Source organism: Sorex fumeus, unplaced genomic scaffold (genome assembly GCF_029834395.1).
Source record: "Sorex fumeus unplaced genomic scaffold, SorFum_2.1 ptg000030l, whole genome shotgun sequence".
NCBI lineage: Eukaryota > Metazoa > Chordata > Mammalia > Eulipotyphla > Soricidae > Sorex > Sorex fumeus.
Genome location: NW_026606087.1, coordinates 13,437,240 through 13,449,202, shown reverse-complemented (window position 1 = coordinate 13,449,202; position 11,963 = coordinate 13,437,240). Strand labels below are relative to the sequence as shown.

Sequence of the window (11,963 nt, the reverse complement as noted above, 5' to 3'; positions counted from 1 at the left end):
GTTGCTGTATTTCTCAGAAAATATATTCTTGAAAATAAATCCAACTAGGAAAATCTTGGAGTGTCATCTTTGACAGAAGAAATAGACCTTTCTTTTATAGAATACCACTTCTATCCTCTTTACTTGAGTGATCATTACTATTAATAGTACTGGATGGAGAGGAAAAAGAACATGAATGTCATTTTCATTTTTCCTCTTCATCCTTCAGCATTATTAGAGCTGGAATTAATATTCTAACCTTAAGACAAAAATAAACTAAAAAGAAAATGCATAATACACCTTGATGTTTGAGACTCACTTGTGAATTCCATGTTATCCCCAGTTGGCATTAACATTTAAAATATCTAAAAAGAAAAAACTTCATTCAAAATTCGTACTTAGAATTCTCTCTGGAAAAAATTCCATTAATATGGCTTATTAAAGTTTTGCATTGGTTACTGGTAATTGGACTGAACACAATACATTTGAAAGCTGAGTATCTCTGAGAAATATTTCAATGTCATCACATTTAACCAGATTGCCCCAAAAAAGAGGAGCAGTTTCTTATTTTCCAAATCTGGAATGAATTTAAACTGAAGAAGGATAAAAGGCTGAGCCTTTAAATTATTACTAATAATGAACAATAATTTTTTTTATTTTTAGTGAATGATTTCTCTCTACCACAAGACCATGATGGCAATCTTCAACTTGAGCAGCTACAACCCAGAAGCCTTCATCCTACTGGGAATCCCAGGGCTGGAGCACTTTCACATCTGGATCAGCATTCCATTCTTCATTATCTACCTTGTGGCTATGGGGGGCAATGGCTCCCTTATCTATCTTATCTCCACAGAGCGCAGCCTGCATGAGCCCATGTTCTTTTTCCTTTCCATCCTGTCTGCTACAGATCTCGTCCTGTCTAATACATGTGTACCCAAAGCAATGAGCATCTACTGGCGGGGTCCCCAGAAAATTACCTTTCCTGGATGTCTTACTCAGATGTTTTTTCTCCACTGTAGCTTTGCTATGGAATCTGCCATCCTCTTAGCCATGGCATTTGATCGCTATGTAGCCATTTGCCACCCTCTCAGGTATACCACTATTCTAACACACCAAGTGGTTACTAAGATTGTAATAAGCATTCTCAGCAGGAGCTTTGTTATCATCTTCCCATGTGTGTTTCTATTAAAGAGACTGCCTTACTGTCGAACTCTCCTCATCCCCCATACCTACTGTGAGCACATAGGTGTTGCTCGACTCTCCTGTGCAGACATCTCCATCAACATATGGTACGGATTTGCGGTGCCTCTAATGACTGTTCTCTCAGACATGATCCTTATTGGTGTTTCCTACTGTCTCATTCTTCATGCCATCTTTAACCTCCCATCCCAGGATGCCCGCCAGAAAGCCCTCAACACTTGTGGTTCGCATGTTTGTGTTATTCTGATATTCTATATTCCCTGCCTGTTTTCTGTCCTTTCTCACCGTTTTGGCCACAATATTCCTCTCTCCTTCCACATTATGGTTGCCAACCTCTACATAGTTATCCCTCCTGCACTCAATCCAATTATCTATGGGGTGAAGACCAAGCAGATTCGGGAAAAATTCATTCACATCTTCCTCCTTAAAGAGATACAATGAATAGAACTTAAAATGTGGAAAGGAAAAGAAAGAGGTGATCATGTTGACTTTGGAATTTATTTTATTGTATAATATCTACAATGGTGACTTAAATCAACATGAACTCATAGAATTTGCTTGTAAGTTGTAACTCCGTGACATGGATTAAATATTTAGATATAAAGTGAAGTGACAAAAACTTCGATTCACATCTATTTTGTAATAGATTGTTTAGAGGGAAATCCAATATTATTTTGAGATCAATATCCAAGACTTATGGGATAGCAAGGCAAGAATATAAAACACAATCAAATACTATTTTTGGTAAGCTTGACAGGTATATAACAAGTCTAAGAGTTTGGGATTCAGTAAATGGAACATGACTAGATGAGAGTTGGTAAAAGTAACAAGAAAAGGATTTCTCATTGAAGAGAAATTGAGGGAGGAGGAATAGTCCTGGAGTATTACTGGATGTGTCCTCTTCTCACACAAAAAAAAAAACCCTAAAAAAAGCAACAAACAAATGAATCACTCATGTTACAGTAACTGACTTAGCAATAGAGTATATGTGTCACATATGGGGCCTTTATTCCTTTTTCAACACTATAAAGGTAGAAAAAGAAAAGATTTCCTTACAAAATTAATGATCTCTAGAGGTCTTTTTTTCCTATTTTAAAAATAATTTTATTTATTGAATAACCATGACAGCAGTTACAAAACTTTCGGGTTTAAGTCTCGGTCATACAATGAAACACCTGTCCCTTCACCAGTGCCCATTTTTCACCACCAAAAAGTTCAGTATACCCTCCATTCCACACCCTCCCCCTACATGTGGGGCAGATGATTTCCACATTACTCTCTCTCTAATTTGATTGCATTCAATATTTTGACACCAGACCCACCATTGTTATTTGGGAGTTTACTCCAACACTCAGATCTGCGAAAAGTCAACAGTAGACGATTTGTTTTCTATTGATGGTTATAAATAACATATGATTTTGGAATTCCAAAATTTAACAATTATATCTGGAGGGATTTCTGCCTAAACCTCCTGGGTTCCGAGATTTGTTCCCGAGTCTCTGTGATTATGGCCGTTAAGCAACTTGATCAGGAGCCAGAGAGGCCGTTTGTGGGTGGCAACTCAGGGTCTCACTGGGGCAGGGAGGAAAGGGCCGATTCCACCCCCATGCCATGAGGCCTGGCGTGTGATCAATGAGGGCCCAAACCTGACTGTCCAATAGCCTCTTGAAGATGGTAGCCACAGAGCCGCCAAGGGGAAACAGGCAGAGTGACAACACCCTTTCCCCCTTGGGGTGATCTGGCACCAGTAGCCCATTGCCGACACTGGATGCATCTCTGCCAAAAGCCGCTGGGTTCCAAGATTTGCTTCTGAGTTTCTGGGATCATGGCCATTAAGCAGTTTGATCAAGAACCAGAGAGGCCTTGCCTCCAATTATAGAGCTGAGTCGGAAGTGATTTGTGCGTGTGTCTTGTCTCCCACATACCTGACTTTTGGCCATTTACTTTCTTGATAAACTTTGGCCCAAGTGTTTGGAGTCCGGACAAGAGGAACAACATTAGAATCATTGGAGTAGCAGAAGGACAGGGAGATAACCCCAGTGAAAAAGCTACAGTCAAAGAAATCATTGCTGAAAAGTTCCCAGAGTTAAGGAATAGAGGTCTTTTTTTTTAACTTTAAAACCATTGATATATTGAAAACCAAGCACAAAATTTGTAAGTCTACAACTGTACCTCATGGTGTATCACTAATAAAAATTTAAAAAAATTATAATCAATTCTAAAAAAAAACCATTGATAGCTATAAAGTCAATTGGTGACCTGAAAAAATGCTACGTTGATTTCTCCTAATTCAATGTGTCTCTGTATTCTCTACAAGACCATTAAGAGGTTTAACAAGAAATATTGGATTATTGGTGGAATTTGCTAGTTTTGAAAGTGACATATCTCTCCCCAAGTGCCACACAAAATGCTTTTTGTCTGGTATGTTTATTAATCTTATACCTCCGACCCTATTGGAGAGCCCGGCAAGCTACCGAGATTATCTTGCCCACATGGGAAAGCCTGTCAAGCTACCCGTGATGTATTCATATGCCAAAAACAGTAACAACAAGTCTCACAATTTGTTGTGAGACGTTACTGGTTCCCACTCGAGCTAATTGATGAACAGTGGGAGGGCAGTGCTACAGTGCTACAATGTTCCACAAATGAAACCCCACTTTTTCAAAACTATTTTCTCTAATTATAGTGGCCTTTGAAGAATTTTGGTTTCAGATATAAAATTATTTCTGCATGTTATTTTGTAAGTTTAATTTTCATGATTGGAGTCGAGCATCCTCCACCCAGATCCTCCAAATTCCAGTAGGCGGGGGTCACACCCACCACCTGGCCCCCTGGCGCCGTGTAATCCCATCAACGGCCAAGACTCAGAGGCTATAAAATCCAGCTCCCAGAACCGCGTGGCCGCGAATGCGGCCGCGCGACATCTTATCAGGACATCTTTTTATGACATCTTATTATCTCATTCCTACTTTTGACAAACTTGCAGGCTATCGAATGTAGCCTGCCCACAGGGCAGAGTCTGGCAAACTCCCCGTGGCATACCAAATATGCCAAATACCAGTAACAATGATGGGTCTCTTTCTCGTAAAGAGCCTTGAATATAATCTCAGGGCTAGGATGAAAGAGACGTTACTGGGGCCTGCTCGAGGCAATTGACGAATAACAGGATGATGAAAATGAAAAATGAAAAATTTTCATAGAAACCAAGTTTTGGGGCTGGAGTAAAGTACAAACTTTAAGGCACTTGTCTGATATCAGACAACCTGATTTATCCCTGGTAATGTGTATGGCTCCCAGAATATCACCAGGAGTGACCTATGAGCACAGAGTTAAGAGTTAGCCCTAATTACCACTGTCCAACCACTCCAACCATCAAAAAGGAAAATGAAGTTTTAATTATTTGAGGAGGTACATTCTATTTTTCAAAAGTATACAAGCAATGTATTCTGTTTTTAGTCATCATACACAGTATAAATTTGTTATTACAACATCAAGTGTTGGGGTCTACTTCTACTTCATTTTAGTTGGACTAGATAAGCAATTCTTGACAAAGAATTTGGTGGATTATAATTCTGCAATATTTTATGTTAGGCCATAATAATGTTCATATTTTTACCTGATATTGTTATCATCTCTCTTGGAATCCAACAAGGAGACATGATGACAGAATATTTTCTGGAATATTAAAATTAATATTCTAGCAGGATATCACAGGTGTTCCAAGGATCCTGTCTTAGTGGTCAAATTAAAATCGGTTGCATGCAAGACCAGTACCTTAATCCTTATATTTTATCGTCAACACTATATATATTTTTCTAATATTTCCCAGAGACCATAACATAGATAAAATTATCCAGGAAGTAATCTAAATGATATTTTGCGGTATATTTGTATGTAATGTATTGATCTTAAAAAATAACAAAGAAAACCTTTTTAAGAGAAATGTATTCAGAGGTCCTCATACTTATTTGTTTCACCACTGCTTTTTCTGGAAAAAGTGCTCAGGTCCTCCTGAAAATCTACCTTCTTTCAGATAGCAGACAGAAACTGCCCACTAAATGCACCTGAGATCTCTACTACCTCTTAAATCATGTCAGTGTATCTTAGTGGGTGGTATTGCCAACTTTGGTAAATATTTGACAGATGGTAGTGAAATGTGAGCAGTAAAAAGAAAGGATTAGTCAAAAATAAAGAGATCTTGGATTCAATCTTATTGTACAAAAAGCTGACTGAGAAGCATATTCAGCCATTTCTCTTTGAGAAGCAAAGAATTAATATCTGAAGATTATCCAGAGCCTTGGGGGCTTATTCTCAGAAATCACATTTGGGCTGTAATTTAAAAACCTATAATATCTCATGAGATGAATCCACTGCAAAATTCAGGTATGCAGGCAGGCTTCAGGAGTCGGGAATGGGCTCTGCTTCCATCTCCCTCTGCTATGAATTTCCTGGCATTCATGCCCATGAACTGCCTCTGGGAGTCATTTAAGGGCATTAATGGCCGTGATCCAGAGTCACAAATGAATCTCAAAAGAGAGAAGCATGCTGCAGAAGTTCTTCTGGAGCCCCAAATCACCATCCAGTTAAAAGAATTAACTGCGGTTCTAGCACCCTATGAAAAATTTGTAGTGTTCCAGGAGCACAGGACCACTTTTGTGGCTACGTGACATTTCAATTAATTATCAATTATGCCACTGATATACCAAGAGTAGCACACCACATTTGTTAGGGTACAAGGTAAACAAAATCAATCTTGATAAAAACATACATATGTTTGTGTGTGTGTATATATATATATATATATATATATATATATTAGCACAAAAACTCAAACTCTAACCTCACTTAATAATCTCTTATTCAGGGGCTTAATGGTTCTAAGATGAGATACAACTAGAGATTTTCCTCTAGGGAAATATCTTTGGATAATTTGTAGTCAATTATTAATAACAAGCAATACAAATTAAATTATTTAGTATCTGTGTCTTCGGTAGCCTTGGATGGTGGTGGGAAAACGTGAAATATATCTGGTAGGAAGGTGTAATGGTGGTGGGATTGGTGTTGAAATATTTAATGTAATCAATTATTGTGGACAACCCTTTGAAAATAAAAACAAAATAGTTAAAAAAAAAGAAAAAAAGACAGGTGATAGGATTTTAGAAACAATAGTGGACTAGTGGATCCTCTGCCTGCTCCCAGCAGTCTGGCAGACGTCTATTACCTCCGTCGACACACTCCAGGACGTTTTCTGAACACTCAGGCCAAGACTCACACGCGAGCGAAGCCCCACAGAGCGAGGGAAGCAGAACTCTGTGACCTCAGACTCCAGGCTCAACGGACCCGGGAAGAGAGATCCTCTGCCTGCCCCCAGCAACCCAGCAGACCTCCATACCTCCACTACTTGGCTGCGGACACACTCCAGGATGCTTTCTGGACACTCAGGCAAGACTCACACATGAGTGAAGCCCCACAGAGTGAGGGAAGCAGAACTCTGTGACCTCGGATTTTAGGCTCAACGGACCCAGGAAGAGAGATCCTCTGCTTGCTTCCAGCAGCACGGTAGACCTCCAATTCCTCTACTACCTCCACTACCCAGTCACCGCATGTTCCAGGATGCTTTCCGGACACATCATAAAACACTTAATACAAGTTTATGCACCATATTTGATTGCGTTGAAATATGGTTTGAATCATAGGAACACCAGCAATGACGATTAGAGGCCGCCCTAAACACCCCTATCCCTCTCAGAGAGCCTGGAAAGCTACCGAGAGTGTTCTGCCCACACAGCAGGGCCTAGAAAGCTATCCATGGTGTATTCCATATCCCAAAAACAGTAAATACAATGGGTCTCATTCCCAAGACTCTGAAAGAACCACCAATATGACAGCGTTAAGAAAGATGAGGAAGGAGAGGCTGATAAAATCTCAAGGTCGAACTTGGCTGCCTAAACAAAGAAAGACAAAAATGACGTCTTTACTTCTAATGCACAGACACAGGCATCCATCAGATGCATCCATCGAGGACCTGATGGTAAAAGCGTGAAAGATCAAGTACGACATCATTGGTCTGACCGAGACAAGAAAGCATCAATCAAACCACTCCATTTTCGATACTGGGGAAGAACTCTTTCTCGGAACATGCGACAAAAGAGGCATCGGTGGAGTCGGTGTCCTTGTCAACACGAACTTGGCCATAAACATTAATTCATTTGAATGCCTAACAACCTGAATCGTATCATTACACTTGAATAGAGGTGGCTCACTGCCAGCAGTTTCTATCTTCGTTGTCTACGCACCAACATACAATTATGATGAATGAGAAATTGAGAAGTTCTACATGGAGCTGGAGAAGTTCTATAAAGAAGACCACACCTTCTACAAGATCATTGTCAGTGATTTTCATGCCAAGATAGGATGGAGAAGATCAGCCGAATAACTCCACATAGGCAACCATGGCCTAGAATGGAACAAACAGTGTGAGAGACTGTTCTATTTCAACATGTCGACCAAGACCAGCTATAGTAACTCACAATTCCAGAAGGCCGAATCTAAATGGTAGACATGGGAGTCTTCTGGTGGACAGTTCCACAATGAAATCGACCACATCATATTCAATCGATGGTCTTGCCTGACCAATGTCGTTGTTGTCCCAAAATTCCAAAGGAGATCAGACCACCGCCTCCTTCGTGCAAAATTCTACTTCACAGAGCGAGGAGAAAGGGCTGCAAAGTTGAAGAAGAGAATTCCCAGAAAGACCACCAACTGTGAGCTCTTTGGCACTATTGCGAAAACATGGGAAGATGCATCATTGACAACATTGATGAGGAATATGATCGACTGGTTTAGCACCTCCATGATTGTGCAAAGAACGTGAGAGAGAGATAGCCACAAAAAGACACCTGTCTTCAAAAACTCTCGAGCTCATTTGCCAACATGGCTTGGCACAAGCCTCAGGCAACCATAAGCGAATTCCCAAGATCGCAAAGCAGTTCAGAGAAGTGATAAAGGAAGGCTTCAAAGAGAGAAGAGCGGCAATGCTGGCAGATGTAGCAGAAGCTGTGAAAAGCATTAGCAATGCCCCCCTGTCCTTTGCCAACTACAAGACCAAGATGACTGCCCTCTGGCATCCTGATGAATCTACCACATCTTCCAGAAGGGCAATGGAGAAGATTATCCATGACTTCTACTTAGATCTCTTCAATAACCACATCCACCTGCCCACATACCAAATTCTGCAGGATGGATAGGTCATTCCCAAAGTTCTCCCTTCCAAAATCCGACACGCCATTTCCTCGGTAAAGAAGCAAACAGCACCCAGTCCATACAAGGTTTGACCTGAACACCTGAAGAACATGCCATCAGTACTCATCAATACATTGGCTCAGCTCTTCATGCACTACCTGTCTGAATGCAAGCTTCCGTCCCAATGGAAAAACAACAGGACTGTACTACTGTACAAGAAGGGAGACAAACACGACATTGGCAACTATTGCTCGATCTGCGTGTTGTCTGTTGTCTACAAGCTGTTCACTCAAGTCATCCTGAATAGGATTGTCAGAACACTAGATGAAGGAAAACCATGCAAGCAAGCCGGTTTCCAAAAAGTATTCAGCACAATCGACAATATCCACACAATAACCAATCTCATTAAGGTTTCTCAGGAGCTAGAGATGCCACTCTGTCTAACATTCATTGGTTTAAAGAAGGCATTTGATTCTGTTGAGACTGAAGCAGTCATTGACGCCATAGCCAAACAGGAGTTCAAACTCAGTACATCAGGATCCTCCATGAGCTGTATTGCAGATTCACTACCAGGATCTTACCGTTCTACAAGGAGGTGATCATTGACGTCAACAGAGGGGTTCGGCAGGGTGATACCATTTCACCGAAACTCTTCAGTGCCACCCTTGAGAACGTCATGCGATGACTGGAATGGCAAGGAATGGGGGTGAAGATAGACAGTTGGCAACTACACCACCTCTCCTTTGCCTATGACATTGATTTTATAATACCAAACATCAGCCAAGCGGCACAAACTCTGGTCGACTTCGACTGTGCGTGTGGAAAGGTCGAACTACAACTGAATCTTCACAAGGACAATGGTTATGAAAAATGGTCTCGTTCCTGATATTCCATTCGCTCTCAAGGGGAAGAATATATCTGAATGCAACAATTATGTATACCTGGTTCGAGAACTCAACATGATGAATGATCTGGCACCTGAGTTGCACAGGAGGAAGAGAGCAGCTTGGAACTCATTCAGGAACGTCAAAGAAATAGCTAAGAGGATGAAGAAACTCCGGCTATGGGCAAATCTTTTTGATTCCAGTTTTCTTTCTGCATTAACATACACCTCAGAGAACTGGGTCCTACGAAAACAAGAATGAGAATGCTGTATTTGGGTCTCCAAAAGAGGAATCGAAAGAGCTATGCTTGGAATATCATGCTTTACTCAAATGAGAGAAAGAATTCAGAATTCCAAAAGCAACCGGTGTTGGAGTGGATGTGGGGAGGAAGGGACTTTCCTTCACTGCCAGTGGGAAGGCCGACTGGTTCAGCCCTTTCTATAGATGACTCTAAAAAAATTGGAAACTGAACTCCCATTTGACCTAGCAATACCACTACTGGGAATATAATTCAGTGAGGCAAAAAGTACAGTTGAAATGACATCTGCACTTCTATGTTCATTGCGGCACTATTCACAATAGCCAAAATCTGGAAAATACCCGACTGCCCGAGAACAAATGACTGGTTAAGAAACTTTGGTACATCTACACAATGGAGTACTATGCAGCTGTTAGAAAAGATGAAGTCATGAAATTTACATACAAGTGGTACTATACAGAAAGTATCATGCTACTTGAAATGAGTCAGAAAGAGAGGGACAGACATAGAAACATTGCATTCATCTAGGGAATATAAAGTGAAAAATTGGGAGACTGATACCGAAGAATAGCCGAGATAATTACCAGGAGGTTCACTCCATGGCTTGGAGGCCAGTCGCACATGCTGAGGGAAAGGAAGCTCAGATAGAGAGGGGATCATCAAATAAAGGGTGTTGGGAGGACACTCCCAGGATGAGAGATGCATGCTGAAAATAGACTATAGACCAAAAATGAGAGCCACTAAATGACTCTTTTGCGAACCACAGCACCCAAAAGGAGAGAGAGAACAAAAGAAAATACCTTCCACAGGGGTGCTGTGGGATGGGAGGAAGGGGGTGGGAGGGATGATGGGAGCATTGAAGGTGGGGAATGGGCACTGGTGGAGACATGGGTACTCAATCATTGTATAACTGAAACCCAAGCAAAAAATTTTCTAAGTCTACAACTGTAACTCATGGTGTTTTACTAAAGAGGTAAAGACCCTCCCATTGATCGTCGATTTGGTCGAGCGGGCCCAGTAACGTCTCCATTGGAGACTTTGTTGTTACTGTGTCTGGCATATCGAATACTCTCGGTAGCTTGCCGGGCTCTCCGAGAGGGGCGGAGGAATCGAACTCGGGTCGGCCATGTTGGCCGCTTGTAAGGCGAACGCCCTACCGCTGTGCTATCGCTCCAGCCCTATTGGGTGTTTTACTAATAAAAATTAAAAAAAAAGAATTCGGAGTTCCAAATTCCATCAATGGTTAAGAACCAGGGAAGCTGTCTCGTTTCCCAAGGCATTGAAAATCAGATGGGCTGGACACGTAATGAGATTTGGAGATGACCGCTGGACTAGAGCCATTACTGAATGGATTCCACAGGAAGTCAAAAGATCACATGGCCACCCACCTAATAGATTGTCAGACTTCTTCATCAAGACCCTGAATGATCAGTTTGAGTCGCTTTGTGTTTCTAGAACAAGCAGATGCCATTGGGCTACATTAGCACATGACAGGGATGCATGGAGACGTTACTGGCGCCTGTTCAAGCACATTGATGAGTAATGAGATGTCAAGTGATCAAGTGGACTAGTGAAAACATAATGTATCACCCACTTTAATAGATAAGAATGTTTCACAATTATCTGTCTACAATCATTTTCACTTCTTCACTGTGTGGATAGCAGATTTCTTTTTAATTTTTAACTTCACAGGTCATTCATGCCATTAGGAACTGTTTTTAAGGAGTCTGAATTCTGTACTCAAAAACCTAACCCAAAGAAATCAATTCACAATTGTTGTGATTTGGAAACTGAGATCTTAGTCTTAGAAATAATTGCAAAATGAGATGACTTTTATAATTATCTTATGTATTAATCTATGTACATTTACAATATATTTTTTGGAGACTAAACTTATGTCCTCTTGAATTTTACATTTTAACATGTCATAAAAATACTTTATAATCCTTGCGTTGAAAGTAAAGAATTCATACAGAATCAAACTTCATCAATTGTCCCTTTTCAATGCCTTTAACTGTCAACTGCTTGTTTTTCTCCTTCTCTACCTAACTTTTATTCTACAGTTTTGATTCTACAGTTCATTCCTTAAGACATTGACTCCTTTATTCTAAACTCAATTTGTATGAACAGAAATATCTCTTCTTTATATCAGTAAGCAAATAGACTTATTTTAATTGAATCATTGTGTGATACAGGGTTATAAAGTTGTTGATGATTGAGTTTCCTCATACAATGTTCCATCACCCATACCTTTACCAGTGTATATTTCTCACCAACAGTGTCCCCAGTTTTCCTCCCTCCATCAACCCTCCACCCTTCTTCACTGAAAGGTTTTCATGTATGTCCCTTTACCTCCTTTCAGTACTTGGTTCTTTTCTAGAGTGATGATTTCCAGCTAT

The 11,963-nt window shown here is 40.6% G+C and overlaps 1 protein-coding gene across 1 annotated transcript; it reads left to right on the top strand.

Moving 5' to 3' along the window:
• Window positions 1-669: 669 nt before the first annotated feature.
• LOC130025288 (olfactory receptor 52H1-like) lies at window positions 670-1,620 on the top strand. Its single transcript, XM_056116243.1, has one exon. It carries the CDS (start codon window positions 670-672, stop codon window positions 1,618-1,620), a length of 951 nt encoding a protein of 316 aa, XP_055972218.1.
• Window positions 1,621-11,963: the final 10,343 nt, after the last annotated feature.

Excerpts from the sequence above, each read along its gene's own strand:
- LOC130025288 (XM_056116243.1), top strand. The coding sequence starts at position 670 with ATGATGGCAATCTTCAACTTGAGCAGCTACAACCCAGAAGCCTTCATC.